The following is a 21105-nucleotide window of genomic DNA, read 5'->3' as shown; positions in this document are numbered from 1 at the left end:
GTTTGATTACAATTCTGATTGAGTATACTATTAGTAGTGTGATGCGATGAAAAATGTGCATAATCACTCACCATTTGTTGTGGTACACTTGCCTTTGAGTCTTACAGTATATCCTTAAATTTGCGAATGGTGATTTCCATCTGAAAAGTGTAGACATACGTATCTAATATTTCTTGTTCCATTTCTCCGACTTCCGTAATGTCAATAATCTTGTTGTCCAAATCCTGTAAAACGTCCCTTTTCTTCTCGAGTGTTTCTACTGTTGCACATAGTTCTTGGTTAGAAATGTCATTTTCGGCAATTTTTTCATCTGTTCTATTTACAAGTCTGGTGACGGCGCTTCTGTGTTCGCCACGTATAGCTTTTATCTTCTCCATAAGTCACGGCACCAATTTCTGGGTTTAGTGGTAGTACTTCGCTTGTGTTAATTATAGAAAGACGTGTGTATATTTCAAACTCTGTTTACTATACTGACTAGAGACGTTATACATACAATAAGCGTAATAATGATATGACGTTTCAATACGTTACTTTAGTTACGTTACAGTCTTTGACGTTAACAATAAGAGTTGCATAAGTTAGTGTCTCTGTTTTGCGGCTAATTCGTAATAGTAAGGATTATTTTTGAATTCCATATAGTTCCTAAAATGTGTTTTTTTTTTAATATCATGAAACAATTTGTAGTGAACACTATTAGTTATTTCTTATGTTCATGCTATTTAAAAAATAATCAATTTCTATTGTTACGAATAACAATGGACTTTGTTTGCAGGATTTAGAAGCAGGGGTTTCCAGAAACCCCGCTCGTCACACCCTGTGGTCAAAATCCATTGTTATTCGTAACAATAGATCTATTCAATTTACAGTTGTTTCAGAAATAGAAACTATGAAGTATAACAATAGAACTGGGGTGTAAGCTTGAGCTAAATAGTTGCAAATGTTCGTACACCTGTTTAAAAACAACTTAAAAGGCGTGTCAATGCATTATACGAATTTTATCGTCTTTTATCATGGTTGACCTCTCAGGTTGACCTAGCTGTTTTCACTGATAAGTTGAGTCATTGAGTCAAGGTAGTCACGTCTTATTGTGTTCATACCGTAAATTAACCTTGTTAATTCAACTTAAAGTAAGTACACTTATACACAAAACATATCACAGACTTTTGAAAAAGCTATAATATTTAAAATAATGTAAAAGTGCTACAATAAAATCAAACATATCCATTAAATGTAGTGCAGCTGAGAAAATATCATACTACGTGATTGTATCAATGAATATTATTTGTCAATATGCTTTCATTCCAATCATCTACCTAGTAGAAGGAGAATTGTTAAAGGTGTCCTCGTTTTGAATATGCATAAAAAATATTTGCCACTACACGTTAATCAAACAACGATCAATTATCACAACGAAGAATAATTAATGAATCTGAAAGGTTTCTAAACTGTTATATATCACGCAGAAAAGAAAAATAAACCTTTTTTACAAATCAAGCTTACTTACTTTTATCGTTAAGAGTTATTCAATGACATGGATGAGGAATACACACATGTTTGCCTAATCTCGTAGAAACACATAAATGATTAAATAAATAAAGTATTGTAAAATGACAGAATATTGATGTTTTGAATAGTCAAAATTAATCTTTACTTTATTCTCTCAACTGTTTTACAAATTAATCCTCCTTGCAAAGTCAGTCCCACTTTCATTTATGTTCTAGGTAATGCCTCGGTTGATTGTTGTCTGCATCTGAAGCACAGTTAATATTGTAATTGTTCTTGCCAGACAATATGTAAATACTAGATAATGCTAGGTAACTGATATCTATAATTTCCATATTTACTTTATTCTTTTAAACAGATAGAAAGATAGAAACGTGCAATCAGCATACATTAAAAGGATAATGCCGAAAAAAGGTAATGTTTAATACTTTCCGTTTTTCAGAAAAGGTCTTTTCAAACAATATATAAACATGTAACTGAGTATTTAAGTATTTGAATGTACTGATATTACGATACAGTTACATTTTTATATGGAGAGGGTTTTGTTATTTATCAGTTTACCTGACCATTTCAGGATATGTGAACCGTTGACATCACTTGGCGTCCGTCATCTACGTTCATTCTTGAGTTTTCGTTTATTATCTTCAAAGCTATGATAGACCGACATAAATTGTAAACAGTCAAAATTATCTACAAAAGTTTCAAATGGCTTAACCCAGTAATTGATTCCATATAGGAGTTATTGTCCTGTAAAAATCTAAAATGATCAGCTCTTAAATCATCTACAAATAATACAAATTGTTTGAATCGTCTGTCTATTCCTAACCTCATGGTTACTGAGGTATAGACATATGGTCACTCTTGGTCTTTTCGACCGGTACTGAGACCTTTACAACAATTGGCCGCCCGTATTGTAGTGCGGGAGGTATTAATACACACCCACTTTCAGTCCAAAGCCTCGTGTAGAAAGAGTGCCACGATTTCTGCGGGTTCAAAACCTTTGCTATAACTCTTTGAGGTGTTCTTATGTGGCATATTGCAAGGCTAAGTTTCTTTATCTATCCAATATACCCTCATTTTTCACCTACCTATTTTATATATTATTAATTTGTTCTCGTCCTGAACATGCATGAAACATTTGCTACTTGACTTAAAGCAAACAACTATCAATCTAACAATCTACTCCTTATAGGAGTCATACCATTGAATGATGAAAATAAACTATTAGGGTGTTTTTACTATTGTTTGTTAGAGTAAAATAGATAGACAGAAATTGATTAAGACACAAATGATGCAAAAAAAAGAGGGACGAAAGATACCAGAGGGACAGTCAAACTCATAGATCGAAAACAAACTGACAACGCCATGGCCAAAAAATAAAAAGACCAACAGACAAATAATAGTACAGATCACACAACATAGAAAACTAAAGACTAAGCAACACGAACCCCACCAAAAACTGGGGGTGATCTCAGGTGCTCCGGAAGGGTAAGCAGATCCTGCTCCACATGTGGCACCCGTCGTGTTGCTTATGTTATTACAAATCCGGTAAATAGTATAATTCGGTAAGTCGCATTCGTGAAAATGGAAGGGTATTGTAGTTACGACATAAGGAACATATCCGATATCATCTGTGAAACGGTTATTCCATAACGGTCAACCAACTCGTGATGGCGTCCGTAAAATTTACGAAGGGATAATCTCAACTTCACCGTTTGGAACTCTTGGCTTAATAGCTTCCTTGTGAGCAGCAATCCTCTATCAAGGAAATCATGATAGGAAACACAAGCCCGGGAATATCGTATCAATTGGGAGATATATACTCCGTATGCAGGCGCTGCTGGAATGTTGCTACATAGAAATGGAAAGTTCACAATTGGGAAGCTGAAATCATCTCTTTTGTCGTAAAGTTTTGTTTTCAACCGACCCTCATTGTCAATTTCTAGATGTAAGTCAAGATATGAGGCAGACTTAACTGTATCTGTAGTATCCTTTATCTCTATTTCGATGGGATAGATTCGTTCAACATAGTCACCAAATTTTGTATTATTTAGTGAGAGAACATCATCTATATAGCGGAACGTAGAGTTAAAGGATATTGCTAACTTCTTATCTTTCTAAGAAGTTCCTGTATGAAGTCAGCCTATAAAGGTCTACAAATAGGACAACATGACTGCGATGTATTCATGAATTGGATTATAGTTTTTGTCTTTGAATTTTTTTTTTTTTTTTTTTTTTGCTTACATCCTGAGACCTATAATATATATTACGCCGAGGGAACTATAAAAAACAACAAATAAAATCAGCAAGAAAGGATATCAGTGAAAAATTGAGTGGACTCCTTACAGAAGTTACTACCCTCAAATGACTATTGTTACTGTTTACCTTGAAAACTGTAATAGATGGACAGAAACTGTAAAAATCATTAATAATTTACAAACAAAGTAAAAGAAATCTTCAATTCATTCTTTATTGATTGATTGGTTGTTGGCTGGTTGCTGAACTCCAGTGGCAAAAATTTCATGCAAGTTCACGACTCTTTGTTGAAGTTATCAGTGTTTTTGTGGGTGTTATCTTGAAAAATATTATACATACAAATTGATCAACATGACTGAATTGTTCATTCACTCATTCACTCCTTATCTGAACTGCTTTTAAATGTTTTTTTCATATTTTTACCTATTATCTTGAATTGCGAACAGTAAAAATTCTTTAAAATTTTTTAACTATTATCTTGAATTGCGAACAGTAAAAATCGATTTTTCATATGAGTAACTTTTTTTGCAGTAGTTGGCTATCATTTTGAAAATTTAAACTGTAAACAGAAAATAAATAAAACTGGGTCTTGATATTCCCAAGTGTCTCAGTTGAGCGGATTATGCTCCACGGAGCATTCGGTTATATTTTTCCTTGTACCTTGTTTAAAGTTGGTTTTATAGGCCTTGTACTTGGCAAAAAATTGTGGCAGAAACTTTCAGTGAATATACGTTTATTCATGTTTATTTAAGGAATAAAAGAGAGAATACAAGCTGGCGATATTATCATAGTTGCAGAAGGGTATGTTTTTGAATTTGAAAGAAGAGGATATTTACGTGCTGGGTGTTTTGTTCCCGAAGTTGTGTTGGAGCATCCAGAACAAGTAAAAGCTGTGCATGAAGAATACGTACATGCAGGGAGTGATGTAGTACTGGCATTTACAGTAAGAATAAATTTCAAAACTTACAACTGTGTCGCTACGATTTATATCCAAACCTAAATTCATTTTTAGTTATTTAAAACGCTTTCCGTTGAACGTTTGATTGATCGATGTTTGCACCAGTGCAAAAAGACTATATCGCGTTTTTAATTCAAATGTTAAATAAAATAAAACAAGAACAGAATTAAAACATATATATATATATATATTTAGACCCCTCTAACTAGAAATTTGTTTTGCATGCACACTTATAAAAATTGCGGTTTTTATCCAACGTTATCATAGGTTTGAACGTTGTTTTCAATTTAGACTTGTATATATTGTTTTAATATACTTTTTAACTTTTTTTGTCTTTTGGAAAAGGTTGTGTGTGCTGTATTTAAATTTGTTTTGCATGCTTACGTATACACATTGCGATATTTATCCAACGCAATCATAGGTTTGAGCGTCACTGATGAGTCTTATGTAGACGAAACGCGCGTCTGGCGTATTAAATTATAATCCTGGTACCTTTGATAACTATTTGAACGTTGTTTTCAATTTAGACTTATTTATATTTTTTCGTTTGGGCTTGTATTATATTTGCCTTCGGGTTTATATGATCCGTTCATCCTATTTCGAATCTTCAAAATTCAAGAGTCTATCCTAAATAGAGGTAAATTATATGGCCTTCCAAATACCGTTTCGATTCCTAACCTCACTGAAGAGACATTATATATATATAAGTCTAAAGATTTGCACAACGCTACTAATACAAGATGGTAATATACGAAGATGATGTTATAAACTCGTGTTGACAAATATTTCGGCTTAACAAATAGACTTCGTCAGCGTCAATAATTTTAACAATACTAATTGTATGTGTAAAAATAGCTCAATAATACAGGTAAAGTTTTGGTGTATTGATTTAATCCCAAATCTTGAACATCATAATATAAAACAAAACTCGATACTCAATAGATGTGACTGTGTATTTGTACATCCCAAAATGAGTGTAGAATAAAACTGCTAGTATTTCCTATTGATGCCGTTTGGATGGTGTACATTTAGTTCCTTTATTCAAAAGCTTTCCCGAACCTGTCGCTGGGCATCACTCCAGTGAATGTTCTGTTTAATCACTAGGATGTTTTTCATTACACGAACGACATTCTCCAGAAGTACTTCTATGATCAGACACTTCTGCCCGCACCAGCTGGTTCCGCAGACTATTGGGTTGCCTAAAAGCTATCTTTTTATCTTTGTATTCTAACAGTTTACTCCTTGGAATAGTTTCCGCTTTCTGAAAACTTTTTTGAATAGTTCTGTGTTTATAGCCCCTTCTCTTCAAACGGGTTTCGAGTTGACTCAGTCGTTTTTTAGTTATTTCTGTGTTGGAATATATTCGCTTGACTCTGAGTGCCTGACTGTACGGTATGTTCTTAGTACAATGAGCAGGATGGCAACATTTAGGGGACAGTTATTGGTGAGTATCAGTAGGCTTAGAATATAGGTCTGAAGATATAATGCCATCTGTAAGGGAGATGGAAGTATCGAGGAAGGTGATTTTGGATTTAGATCTCTCATGAGTAAATTTGATATTTTGATGTATGTTGTTGGCATGAGTGATGAATGTATCTAAATCCTCGTCACTTTTATTCCATTTCATATCCACATCATCTATAAATCTATACCAGGAAAGCGGTTTTTCGATTGAAAATTCAAGGAGTTGTTTTTCTAATTTGCCCAAAAATATGTTGGCATATGATGGGGCCATTTTGGTACCCATAGTAGTTCCATTAACTTGAAGATAATGATCTCCATCAAAGGTGAAGTTGTTGTTCTTTAGTTCCAGCGTGAGCATTTTGACCAGGCTTTCAGTAGGTGGATATTTTACTGGTCGGGAATCCCAAACTTCTTTACATGCATCAATACCATCTACATGTGGAATATTCGTGTAGAGGGAGGTGACGTCCATAGAGACAAGTGTCGTGTCGGAGGGAAGTGGATTTAAGGCCTGCATTTTTTTAAGATAATCGGTTGTGTCTTTGATGTGAGATGGTAGGTCTTCAATATGTTGATGAAGACGGAAGTCAACGAATTCCGAGATTTTTTCCGTCAGATGACCGTTCGCTGAAACAATAAGTCTTCCTGGGTTATTGGCCTTATGAAATTTTGATAAAAGATAAAATCTGCCAGGTTTTGGATTTTCTGGTTTCAAATATTCAAGAGTTTTTTCATCGATGAAACCATCGGACATTATTAGAAATACCAGAGAAAATGATAACCCGTTTGTTTAAAGCGGCATCAATTACGAATTAGACAAATAATTAAAATATAGTTTTGATTTGTTTCAAACAATGATAAAAGAGGGAAAAGAAAAAATTTGTCGCCAGCATCAGTCATGAAGGTTTGATTTCGTCAAAATAAGCTTAACACATCGCTAATATATTATTGACTTGCCAGTCAATGATTTAACCTTATTTGAATTCGTATTCAGGCAACCTTTAATTTGACCTTAGTATGGAGGATTGAGAATGTTTTAGCATGTGGTTCATTCGTTAAAAAGAAACAAATTTCAAGATCGAAAAGGGAAAGAAGATCGCGAGACACCAGGAAAAACCATTTTGTTGATTGATCTGATCCACAAAAAATAATTCTTACACAGATAAACGATGATACACATATATTTTAATCTATAACGTGAAGTCAAACAGATGGGGCAATATGCGCAATTGTTTCTCCATAGGCGGTAATGGTAACCTTTTCTTCTGTAGCTCAGTCAATATCGTAAACTTGGATATGTATGATGGCTCGTTTCGAAGCTGAGACATTTTCACATATGTGGTTAAATTTTCGGGGTACGAAGTGTGATTCATTTTTCCGTAAATTAGCATACCCGAAAAACTCTTCGTGCCGCGGCTCTTCATGGTAAAAAGTCCCTTTTTTCACACAATAATTTCTTTGAAAATTTAATATTTTGAATACATATAATAACTCCATAGTTTTTACACATTTATTCTTTGGTCCTATACTTTCCAGATCAACACAAATGGTTAAGCTCAGTCACTTGTTAAAAATAGAAACATGTCCAATATCACTATTCAGAGATTTTTTGTTTACACACAACTTTTGTGTTCCTAAATTGGAGGCGCATTAGGGATATTGACCCATATTGAAATCCATAGTTCTGATTTTTTCAAATATTCTTGTGTCATCTTCTTCGGTATGACTTTCTGAATAAATCTGTGTATTTATGTTCATTTCTGAAAAAAAATAAAGTTGTTTCAGCACTATACGACAATGACACTTTTATCGCTATATTCATTAATTCTGAATACAATGTGTAAGTATAATTAACTTCTTCTAGTATACCTTCACAAGTCACAATATGGATAAAACATATGATTTTAACCTTCAATTACAATATACAGAACCAGTTTAAGCATTTAATAAAATTTTCATGTGTCTAAAAGTGCATTTTGACTGAGAAATTATGCCAAAATGCAGATTTCATAAAAAAAATCACTAAAATACTTATTTTTTTTTACCAGCAGAAATCAGATATTTTCAACTATAGAAACCACCTTAAACTGCTGTGAATGTTATATTTATCATATAATTAAATTGCAATGAAGTGCAAATTTTCCAAACTTGTCCTTTTACATAATTCTATTAAAAAAAAAGGTTTTTTTTAAATGTTTTACAGTGAAACCCTTTTTCTTTTTCAGTAAGAAATGCACATGAGTTTTTAAGATTTTAAGACAACATAATGACATCACATGTATTATGATGTCATTAAATAACGATCGATTAAAATAATGCTAAGTACAGATTGCAGTGTTAGATAACGAACAGTTGCCTCATGGTTTAACTTAAAATGTCGAGAAGAAAAGATTAGTAACTAAGCATTTTTATATAATATCAAAACCATAGCAACAGTTTACATATCAGCATATTTTCAAAACTTTGACTGTTATTTCAATTGCATAAATACCAGAAATAAACAATTTAGATTTTGCCTAATAAAACCAAATGCTTACCAGTAATTCAGAACTTTTTAAAACCTCTTATTTGCCGTCTCAGGTTAAACTGGAACGATACGTCTGAAACTGAAATAAGACAAAAAATTGACTCAGGTTGTGTTATCATTTCATTTAATACAAACTGTATTATTTATAGAGAAAAAAAATCACACTCTTGAAAAGTTTTATCACTAAAAAGGAAATTGCTTCCCCCTTGTGATTTCACAATCTTAATTTTAACCTTTTAAATGAGGAACAATCAATAGTAGCTTTATAGTTGAATAGGTGAAAAGGTTTGACCCTCCCCTTTTTCTCTGAGAAAAGAAACTATCTTGTGATTTGTAACTGTGCATTAAAATGTAAAAAAAAACATGCTTGTCTTTAATATGTTTGTCTGTTTATTTGCATACTTTAGTGACCAGCTCCTAATTATAATAGTCAAATAATGGTTTAAAACACATGTGTCAAATTATACTCATACAAAGTGTTATTTCCCTTGATTATCAGCTATTCCTCAACACGTATGTAGTGACTGGAACCATAATGACATAAAATGTCTTTAGTGTGTTATATTCACTTACAATTTAACAATATTAAATATTTCCATAAAAAAGAACATTGAAGTTAGTGCCTTTTAAGTCACTTTTGGAATCTCTCGGGTAAACATAGTTTTTATTGTGCCTAAAAGAAATGCACCAGCCCCGTGCCAGTAATACATTTCAAAAGCGAAAATTGATGCTGATCTTTATAAATAATCTTGATCTAGAACCAGCTATGATAACTTGGTGTTTATAAAAGACAACTAACTTTCATTTTCACAATTTTCTCTGGTGTACAAGATGCAATCATGGATAAATCAGTCTGACAACTTCTCAGATCCATCTCTCAAATTGGGGCAATATGCGCAATTGTTTCTCCATAGGCGGTAATGGTAACCTTTTCTTCTGTAGCTCAGTCCATATCGTAAACTTGGATATGTATGATGGCTCGTTTCGAAGCCGAGACATTTTCACATATGTGGTTAAATTTTCGGGGTACGAAGTGTGATTCATTTTTCCGTAAATTAGCATACCCGAAAATCTTTTCGTGACGCGGCTCCTCATGGTAAAAAGTCCCTTTTTTCACACAATAATTTCTTTGAAAATTTAATACTTTGAATACATATAATAACTCCATAGTTTTTACACATTTATTCTATGGTCCTATACTTTCCAGATCAACACAAATGGTTAAGCTCTGTCACTTGTTAAAAATAGAAACATGTCCAATATCACTACACAGAGATTTTTTGTTTACACACAACTTTTGTGTTCTTCAATTGGAGGCGCATTAGGGATATTGACCCAGATGTATACAAATCGTCAATATGCCTGTGTTTTTTCTATTTAGGCTTATACCGGATTATATGACTGTCGACAGTTTTCGGAGGTCATCTCGGTCGATAATTAGATGGCGTCTAGTCTTAAATACGCACGAAATACTGATACATTTTAACGATGTCCATTCATTGTTAATTCGGGGCCTCGGTGGCCGAGTGGTCTAAGTAGTTACTACTGTAATCACTAGCCAGTCAACACTGAGGTTGTGAGTTCGAACCCCGCTCGTGCGGGTGCACTCGACTCCAATCTTAATTGACTAGGATTGTCAGTTTTCCTATCGAAGGTCGGTGGTTTTCTCCGGGCACTCCGGCTTCCTCCACCAATAAAAACTGGCCGCCACGAAATAGCCCAAAAGCGGTGCTTTAAAGTGGCGTTAAAACACCAAAAATCAAAATCAAATCATTGTTAATTCTTTCTTTTAGACCTTTTTGTAATTTGAATATACGTTTTAGTATGTTATAAATTTAATATGAGAATGTGGTAACTAATGCCCCTTAAAGAAGTAAACTTGAGATTGCAGTATTTCTCAACAAAAACAAAAGTTTTCACTTCACGGATGATCTTTTGTAACTTTTAAATAAACAATATTCAGCGACTAAAAAGTTGTACCGGGGTACCCTACCCACTGAATCATATATTAAACGTCATGCCTTAGTAAACCTTTTAAAACGTAGTCATAAATTTAGGTGACATAAGCAGGGCTAAATAAATGAATAATTGCGATAGTAAAAAAAGCTACCGATTTCAACAAGGCTTAAAATACATTACACAGTCATTTTCATTCTAATGCAAAACTGATTCATTTTAGGCCGTAAATCTTTGAACGATACAATTGTGTAAAACGTTTTAATCTTACTTTTTTAGCTGCTCAGTGTGCTATAAATTTAGATAAAATAATTTTTTGATAATCATTTAATCATTTATTTTTATAAATATGATGTGTAGATTTTCATGAATATCACGAAGGCATGAAATTTAAGATAGATCCTTTGTTACGATAAGAAGATTGAAAATTTTACATTCGTCAACTAATGAATACGATTTATAGACATTGCATTCGAATATATCGCAATACAACGAATACCTTAGAATGAGCTAGGTTTTAATCGCAAGGGTTGAATGGGTTTAGGAATATGGTCACATGGACTGCTTCGTCCAGCAGTAAGACAGTTCATTCAGCAAAGGCATCCGTTTGATTGTGAGGGATGTTAATTACGCTGCTATTTTAGGTCAGATAATACCTAAATGCGACACCCCTTATGGAAGAAAAATCCTTTCCGAGTTTCTAGGCGTCTAAAGATGACATTTCATACCGATATTCAGTGCTTTTCTTGTACTGATTTTGTTCTCATGACAGGAACCTCGTCAGTGGTTGTCTTTTTGGTAAATCTTAATTATTTTGTTATCTAAGGAACTCGGAATTGATCGACGAGCTCATGTAGTTTCCTTTTTAATATTTTGAAAACTTATCTAGATTATTGACTATTTGGGGCTTACCATACTGTAAAACAACTATTGAAGACCATATGTTGTCTGTTAGGTTTCATTCTTTGTATTGCTGTCAAATTAACGTATTTCCAACTTTTCCTTTTATTTATACTGCAAGCTGCAATTTTCCAACATACTTTTTATTTCTAGCGAAAGAATGCATTTGTTAATTCACTTCTCTTTTTATCATTTTCAAGTATTATGGTCACAGAGAGAAGCTTAAGCTCATCGGAAGAGAAGACGACCTAAAAAGTTTAAATCTAAAAGCGCTTCGGCTGGCAAAGGAAGTAGCAGACCGTACAAATACTCTTTTAGCGGGAAATATCTGCAATACTACCATATACAAGAGAGATTGTCCTGATACTGTAGAGAAATCTAGAGCTATATTTAAGGTAAAATATTAAATTTTCTCTATCATGACATAGAAATTAACAACTATAGGTCACCGTATGGCCTTCACCAATTAGCGCAATGAGCAAACCCATACCGCATAGTCAGCTATAAAAAGCCCCGAAATGACAAATGTACAACAATTCAAACGAGAAAACTAACGGCCTGATTTATATACAAAACAATGAACGAAAACAAATATGATATACAGCAACAAACAACAACCACTGAATTACAGGCTCCTGACTTGGGACAGGCACATATATGTGGGAGCTAAACCCTCCCCTAACCTGATACAGTGGTGTAACCGCACAACATCTGAACAAACTATAAAAATCACTATCAACACTAGTACAATAATACTTATTCCTGTGGTGGAGGTTGTCGGTATGATTAATTGCAAGATTTATATAGTGACACTTTTCAGTGTGAACGCTATGATTTCGTTTGGCTGTATATAAATTGACTGTTGTTTTATGTACATCAAACATTTGTTCTACTTATATTGTTGTAAGACATCAACAAGTTTTCCCTCAAAAATAGTTTCCACAGAAAAAAAAACCAATCGTATACTTATTACAAAATGAACTTCCAAGTTTTCGACCATGCCTTTGCCACGTTCAATAACGGAACTAATGATGAACATTCTGGATGTTAATTTTAAAAATACAGCAATCGTGTCTTGTTTAATTTAAGTATTATATGATGTTGAAACAAGCCAGCAAATATAATTATTAGGGAAGAACAACCATATACAGAGGTCGCACTATGTGTGTTCTTAGGCATTGATGTTATGGAATTTTTCATATTGAAAAAAAAAATGCCCAGACAAATGATGTATAAGATCAATATTGTACTGCTTACAAATTATCAAATATATCCTTTGCAGAATTGTATCTGTATTATATAAAGTCATTTTTTGTGAACGGCTTTTACAGAATACGATGGCGAAATGCCGTAATATCTGCCTCCGTTGTAAAGTTGATGCAGTGCCTCTAAACAGCAATTAGTTGTCGGATAGGTACTGGGCCTGATGAACCAAAAAGAGTGTACAATTGAAAATGTATTTTATTCACTGTCTGTTTATTCATCATAAAAAGTGTTAGTCAATATTCATTGACGTCCATATAAATATAAGAAAACGGCGGCCTCGGAATCAACTTTGTGAGTGTTGTTACAATCTAAAGAGACGTGTTTTGGTCTGCATCAGGAGTGTGTTTACATTCTCATAGGAAATGCCACCGAGATGATTGGAAATATTTTCCCGAATCTGTGCCTTTCTTACATGTGGTCTGACTTACTACTGAATAGTGCAAATTACAGTTGGCATCATTGCAGGACAACATAGTGTAGGAAGTCTTTTTCCAACTTAACCCGCTGATATTACAGTCGGGTTTTGTAAGATATGGCATTTGTGTCGAGTGAACTTCAGTTTTAGATGTTGTGTTATAACTTATTATGACAAATGAAAAAAGCTAGCATTATCTTGTAACTGTACTTTCTCCTACAACGATGATGTCCTCTCACTAAATAATTCAAAATTTTTAGACTATGTTGAACTCATCTATCCCATCAATTATTGAAATAAAGGATACCACAGATACTGTTAAGGTTAGGTTGAGAACAACACTTTACGACAAAAGCGATGATTTCAACTTCCCAGTTGTAATCTTTCCATTTCTATATAACAAGATTCCAGCAGTGCTTGCATATATATCTACAAGTTAATATGATATTCCAGAGCTAGCGTTTCCTCTCATGATTTTTTGGAAAAGGGTTGCTGCTTACAAGAAAGCTTTTAAATCCAGGATTCCAAGTGGTAAAAATGAAGTCATTCCTTAGAAAAAAATGTATTGGCCATAATTGAATATCTGTTTCTCAGATGTCGACGGACATGTTCAAATTGTCATAACAACAGTCTTTTCCTCGAACGAGATTTGTCACCAAATTTGTATTTGCATAATCAACTCGATGGTGCTTATTTTGTGCCTGATCTGATTACCTTTCCTGACTACCTGATGTTATGTCCGGTTTTTAGTAGGGTTAGTGTTGTTCAGACTAGTTTTCTATGTTGTCTTTTCTAGACAGTAACTGGTTTATTTTCGTTTTTGCCATGGTTTTGTCTGTCAGTCTTCAACTTATGAGTTTAAATATCCCTTTGGTATCTTCTTTCATGTAACGTAACTGTGTGCTTAATTATTATTAAGTTTTTATCTTTTCGTGCTGTTTTCTAATTCGATCATGTCATGTCATATCGATGTCATACATTCCATTTACCTTCCTCTTTTGCAGGAGCAAATAGAATGGGCTATATCTGAAGATGTAGATTATATTGTGGCAGAAACATTCAGTGAATATGGGGAAGCAGCATTAGCACTAGAATGCATAAAAGAATATGGGAAAGGTTGCTGTTTGAATTTTTCTTAATGATTTTCCTTACTGACATCCAGTCAGAACGTTTTCAGACAATCCTTAAATACGAAAAAAAAGCCAAATAGATAACAAAGAAAATCATAAGTCGAAGACACAAATACTATCATGGCCAAAAAGACTACAAAAACAAAAACGAAACCCACAAAAAGTGCTCATGAAGGGTAAGCATTTTTTGTTCCACAATTAGCACATCTTTTTGTTGCTAAAGGCAAGTCAAATTCGGTGATGTCACAATCACGGATAAGAGGACGGGATCGTAGCTACGAAATATGGAACATAGTCATCTGTGACACATTTATTCCTTAACAGTCAACCAAGTAAATGGCGTCCGTTAAAACACGTTTGTTCAATAGCTTCTTTGTAAGCTGCTATCGCCTATCAAGAAAAGAATAATAAGAATGCACGCTCTGAAATATTTCTACAAAATCTCAAGTTCAAAATTTGAAAATAGAAGTCATCTAATGTTGTAAAGCTTTGTTCTCAGCAGATCATCATTCTCGATTTCTAGATACCTAAATCAAGATATAAAAAGTAAAATAACAAAAAAAACTAATTCCAAGGAAAACTCAAAACGGAAAGTCCCTTATCAAGTGGCAAAATCAAAAGCTCAAACACATCAAACAAATGAAAAACAATTGTCATCATCCTGACTTGGTACAGGCATTTTTTTGTGTAGAAAATGGTGGATTAAACCTGATTTTATTGCTAGCTAAACCTCTCACTTGTATGACAGTCATATAGCATTCCATTATATTGACAACAATGTGTGAACAAAACCAACAGACATTATAGGTAAGCATACTTCATTTGGACTCTGGTGGATAGTTGTTTGTCTCATTGGCAATCGTATCACATTTCCTTTTTTATTGGTTTTTATGGGAATGCCGACCCTCTTTTGAAAAAAAAGGACGTTTTTCAAACGTAACAAATATTCTGTCAATGAAAACAATTTAGCATCTGCAAAACTCTGCCTTTTACTGAGTTGAAATGATGAGCCGATTTTTTTATGTAATAACTCACAAAGTTACAGTCTGCAGGAAGACATAACATATTACCCGCCCACATTATTCTGACTCCGAGCCGACCATGCTTTGAATTTTAAGCGGAGGAGCCAAATACTAATTTTCAGTCTTATTTTTATTTGCTTTTTTGTTTACAAATTGGAATGCTTGTGTAAAAGATATGGATGTTAAATGAAAACTATTACATGACAAGAGTAGCTTATTTTATTTTATACGTACAAAAAGATACATATTATCGTGTAACGAATTTATCTTACAATGTGGCATTTAGACTATTGGCCTATCAAATTGTCAAGTCTTCAATACTAAGAACCTACTTCTATTGGTCTAAACAAAAACAAATGCCAACAATGACAACTTGTTAGCTTTTAATGTGTTTTCTGCATTTATTTTCAATCGTTTATCATTAATTTCTTCATCTGTTGTCCGGGCGAAACGTTTCAGATTTTTCCTAAACGCCGTGTTGTTTTTTTTTTAAAAGGACGTAACAACCACTACTAACCGTATATAAAAATAAAATACGCCCACCAACTCCATATAAAATAAATAGGGTATCCACGTTTTCGCTTTTAACCAATGATATTCCTATAAGTGTATAGGAGGTAAGATAAATTTTGTTATTCGTATCCACAACTGATAACAATGTTACACCTTCCCTAGATTATGTAGTCTCACAGTAAATGTCAGTGAGCAAAGTGCAAAAGTTCACAAAATTATAAGTTTTGTTCCTTAAAGATTATTTTTACTGCATACTAAGCCACAATGCAGATTTTGAAAGTATTTTTTTTTTTCAATAAGTTCTCAAAATAACCTGGATACTGTAGCGTTTTTACCATTTTATAATATCTTGTTCAATGTCCTTTTTGTATTATATGTTTTTTTCTGTCCAATATAGTTCCTGCTGTTGTAACAATGATAGCGCATGCCAATGACAAAACAGTAGACGGATTAACGTTTGGTGATGCAATGAACAAGTTGTACGCTGCAGGCGCTGATGTTGTAGGACTAAACTGTGGAAGAGGACCTACTACCATGTTGTCTTTGATTCGGGACATTCGAAAAACATACAAGGTATATTTTCATGCCAAAAAAAAACGTTTATTCCAATACTTAATTTTCTAGAAGATTTCATTGTTCACTTTCTTGTACAAAAACATTTAAAACTAAATTTGAATATAAAACGTTATCGTTCAACATCTATTAGAGATACATAAGGTAACGAAAATAACACTTAATAACTTTCGTGCGTCCAAAGCTATTTTCTGGATTTGTAAATAAAAATTGTCCGATTCAGATCCAGATGTGTATTTGCAAAAGAGTTCTGGTTCTGGTGTTACTTTCTCAGAATCCATACCAAATAGGTTGGTCCGTCTTTATACATGTTTACATTTTGTGAGTACATTTAAGTGAAGATAGTCGTAATTAAATGCAAAAATTGGTCACCAAATGTTCTGTTTTCACATTTTTCAACATTGAAATATAACTATACAGCATTATAAAGACATTCTTTGAATAATATAACACACTTGACAAACCTTCATCAATTGCCACCATCTTTTTTTTCAATCTCTCTTAGTAAAATTATAGTTAATTGTATCCATATGGATATGTGTTAGCTTTATAGTTATTGGTAAATGAAAATAAATACTATATAACAGGGTCCTCTGGCGGCACTTCCTGTTCCTTATAGAACCACTCCAGATGAGCCTACATTTCAGTCTATAACCAATCGCGAGACAGGTAAATATTGAAGGTGCAATGAAATAATGTACATGGTTTTTCAGTATTTGAAAATGTCAGTTACTTTATAATGCAATCTATCGTTACAGGAACAAGACATATGGAAAACAATATTTTACATAGAAAAAAGTTTGTCATAAAAGCGGATAACTATATATAAAAAAGGAGATGTGGTATGATTGCCTTTTTGCACAAAATTAAATGTAGAAAAAAAACAGTTGAATGTTTGTCTTTTCAAATGCAAAAAAGAACATTTTCAAAGAAACTTCGCTTTTGAAAGCAGGATTTGAATATTTATTTTGTTACAGCTAGATTACAATAATTTTCATTGGTGATCTTGAATACATAAACTAGTATGTAATTATTATCTTCAGATGACGAATTTGTATTGGTATGTACACTTTTGAAAAACACAATTATTGAATGAAAAGATAATAACTGTTTTATCACATAATCTGGACAATCATTTTGGAGTTGTTGGATTTTGAGGAAGGTTTTTATCCCATTCATGGTAATTTGTTTTTCATTTTCTGTATCTTTCCTGTTATAAATTAATTGCCTTTTACCTAGAATATACCCCATTTATTTATTCTTTGTTTAATATAAAAATACAAAAAAAATGTAAACAAAACTGGAATCGGATATCCAATCTCAAAATTATTGACGGCATCTTGAATATGTAGCAGTGGCATTTACATGAAACACTTGTTGTTGGTCACAATTAGTCAACCTTTCATCCGAAGAGTTACTTTAATAAAGCTATGGACAAAATTGTCCATTTGTGAATCTGATAACAGTATAACTTTATGAAGCAGAACCGCATCTTCATTCAGGCTGGAAACTGTTGTTTGTGTCTTTGTTTCCACATAAACTGGTAAATGGTGCCTCAGCAGGAAGGCCTTCACTTTTGTGTCTGTTTACCAACATGATATTCTTACCTGCAAAACATGAACCTTTGTGGTGCGTAGGGAATGAATTGTATATATTTCTGCCTGCCTTTTCATCATACCTTCAAGTGTGTTAACTCCTTAGGTGAATCTTCATATTAAACAGAATTATCTTTTATAATGTTTTTTTTTTGTCCTTTGTAAGAAGACGTCAGTTTTTGATAAATTTCGCGTTACATTTAAGAAAGTTCTCGTTGGATACTGAGCATTTCCTTTTTGTTGCATAGATTGAAAGTATTTCCCTTTCACTTTATTCATTTTTCCAAATGCAGTGTTTATGATTCTTTATGAGTTCGTATCGTTTTATCCAAATATATCTGTGTTCTATGTCCCATCCAACTTCTAAAAAAGAATATTAAAAAACAGTCATCTTTTTCAAATCTCTGAGATTATCTGACCTCAGCAACCCATGTACAGCAGAATGTCAACCCATATACATGCTCTGGTCTGGCTGAGGTTTAAGATCTTAAAATTGAGATGATTATATTCATATTTATATATGATTATCAAAATTATTGTGTCAATTATTAAAATCATTGGAATAAATTACTTTGCTCTTCATGGGCCCTTCAATTGGAATAAAAATATCTTATTTTATCTTATCTTATCTTTACATGGTGATGCATAGATTCTGGATCAGTGTCTCTGAACGAATTTTGTTTTCTTCATATGATCTTGATCTATTGGAAGGTAAAGTCTATCCCCCTACCCCCTCAAGTTGTACTGGAATGCTTGAAACATTCTATACGTCATAAACTCATTGTCTTTAAAATTGTCAAATGTAAAGATAACAAAAATACCGAACTCCAAGGAAAATTCAAAACGGAATATCCCTAATCAAATAGTAAACTCAAAAGCTCTAACATATCAAACGAATGGAGAACAACTGTCATATTCCTGACTTAGGACAGGCATAACTATTGCATTTCCTTATGTAGAAAATAGTGGATTAAACCTGGTTTTATAGTTAGCTGAACCTCTCACTTTTATGACAGTCGCATAGAATTTCATTATATTGACAAAAATGTGTGAACAAAACAAACAAACATGATAGGTAAAAATGTCAAAAATAGGGGCAGTCAACATTGTATAATAATCTTAATCACTATAAAAACAAACAACTATGTCAATAAAGAAAAACAAAATAGTATATTAACACTCTATAGACAAAGAACATAAGGAAAATGAAAGACGTGAATTCAAAAATTACCATAGCACAAAAACACAATGGCAATTTTCTTTTTATTTCTTTCATTTCATGATTTACTTAAAAGACGGTTGCTGCTTACAATGAATCTATTGAACTAAGGGTTCCAAAAAACTATAACTAAAAGTGATTCAGCACACATGGGCTATGCCACGGCGAAAACAAAATTCATTTTTTCTTATACAATATCAAAAAGGGGTACTGCATGAATTTAAACGTGGTTTCATCCTAGGACAGGTCTGTTTTCTTTCAAATATATCGGTATAGGCTATTCTGCATGGCCATTTTACATACTTCTGATTTAATATTCTAAAAATTTTGTGGGTTGATTTCAATATGTATTTGATAAGCATATAATGTAAACCTTTTGCAGTTGTTTATAACTTCTATATGTTCCTGTGAGATTTCAAATTGAAAATGATGCTTTTGGCAGTTGAGGAAGAAAAACTCTTTAGCAACTAAATTCAGTTTGAGCATAGGTATCCGTAATTGATTAGTGTGGCTGTATCCACCTAAAAAATAACATATTAATAAACATGAAATTATATATGTAATTTGCAAGTACATGAGTTCCCAACTTTAAATAAACCTGTTATGAACTCAATGAGTACGATGTCCCTATTCACAACTAGAATTTGCGGAGATGCATTGTCTTACATTAAATTCATGAAAAACTTGTTACATGAACGTACCCGCTCAAGTGTTAGTTTTTTTTTAAATTTTAAAAGTACTAAATCTACAAATGTATATAATCTAAGATTCTTCTTATCTGCATGAAAAACTGACAGCAGAAGATTTTTTTTTCAAGAATTGACAACAATTATAGATAACAAAGTAGATCAACCGAAACAAAACTCACATTTGGTATACAACGTCTCATTTTACAACTACATACAAAACATCAACATTAATGTTCATTAGACTGGCTACAAGTAACTGAATATTTTAATTTTAACACTATAGAGTGGTGTACAATTGTGATGATTAAATTTGCAATAACTTTCATTCTAGAAAGACAAGCCTTTCCCGAAGATTTAACAGCTTTTTACTGCAGTAGGACTCAAATTCGGAAGTTTGCAGAGGAGGCGAGAGAACTTGGAGTCCAGTATATTGGGCTCTGTTGCGGAAATGCATCACATTTCATTAGAATAGTTGCGGAGGTATACGGCCGGAATCCACCTGCAAGCAAATATTCTCCGGATATGTCGCAGCATTTCATATGGGGCGATAAAAATTTTGACAGCTACCATATGGAATACAGAAAGACGTTAGCCCCCAAATAACAGAGGCTCGATACGTGTTGCCACTAGCCTTAATAGAAAGAAGTTTTTTTTTTGTGTCAACAAATGTTTAAACATCAAAATGTATAAAATGCTATTGAAAATAACAGTGTTTGATTAAAACTGATGACAAGAAATGTTTTAAATTCACAAATTCCACATCAAAAACGAGTTGAAAAGTATGATCACTTTTCGGATCTGTAAGGTTGACTTGTTTGTCGATACTTTAAGTTTTTTCAATATGTTGAGTGAACTTAACGTTTGACAGTTCCTTGGAAATAAGGTGTTATAACGGGTGAGTACTTTTCGGATCCGTAACATACCTTATTCTTGTTAGCCAATATTTTTCAGCTTGCAATATGTTGAATGAACTTAGCATTTTTCATCAAACATTTCTCTGGCACAACTGACTAGAATTACTTCTTATTTGGTCAACAGCTCAACAATGATGAATTATCGCTTTTCGGATCTGGTCGACATCTACTGCTTATTTTCCGATACTTTGAATAACAATTAGGA

General features: G+C 33.1%; 1 protein-coding gene across 1 annotated transcript; it reads left to right on the top strand.

Moving 5' to 3' along the window:
• The first annotated feature begins 1904 nt into the window (after positions 1–1904).
• Positions 1905–20632, top strand: LOC127730670 (betaine--homocysteine S-methyltransferase 1-like). The gene is made up of 7 exons (XM_052239185.1): positions 1905–1917; positions 4512–4702; positions 11765–11959; positions 14250–14364; positions 16308–16483; positions 17071–17152; positions 20318–20632. The coding sequence occupies exons 1-7, from the start codon at positions 1905–1907 to the stop codon at positions 20587–20589; spliced, it is 1044 nt and encodes a 347-aa protein (XP_052095145.1). The 3' UTR covers positions 20590–20632.
• The last annotated feature ends 473 nt before the right edge of the window (positions 20633–21105 follow it).

Source organism: Mytilus californianus, unplaced genomic scaffold (assembly GCF_021869535.1).
Source record: "Mytilus californianus isolate M0D057914Y unplaced genomic scaffold, xbMytCali1.0.p SCAF_1, whole genome shotgun sequence".
Taxonomy (NCBI): Eukaryota; Metazoa; Mollusca; class Bivalvia; order Mytilida; family Mytilidae; genus Mytilus; species Mytilus californianus.
This window is presented reverse-complemented; position numbering and strand designations above follow the sequence as displayed.

What these genes read in the sequence shown, in the direction of transcription:
- LOC127730670 (XM_052239185.1), top strand. An exon ending in AAAAGAATATGGGAAAGGTT is followed by an intron (nt 14,365 to 16,307) that starts GCTGTTTGAATT and finishes TGTCCAATATAG; the next exon opens with TTCCTGCTGTTGTAACAATG. An exon ending in TATAACCAATCGCGAGACAG is followed by an intron (nt 17,153 to 20,317) that starts GTAAATATTGAA and finishes CTTTCATTCTAG; the next exon opens with AAAGACAAGCCTTTCCCGAA.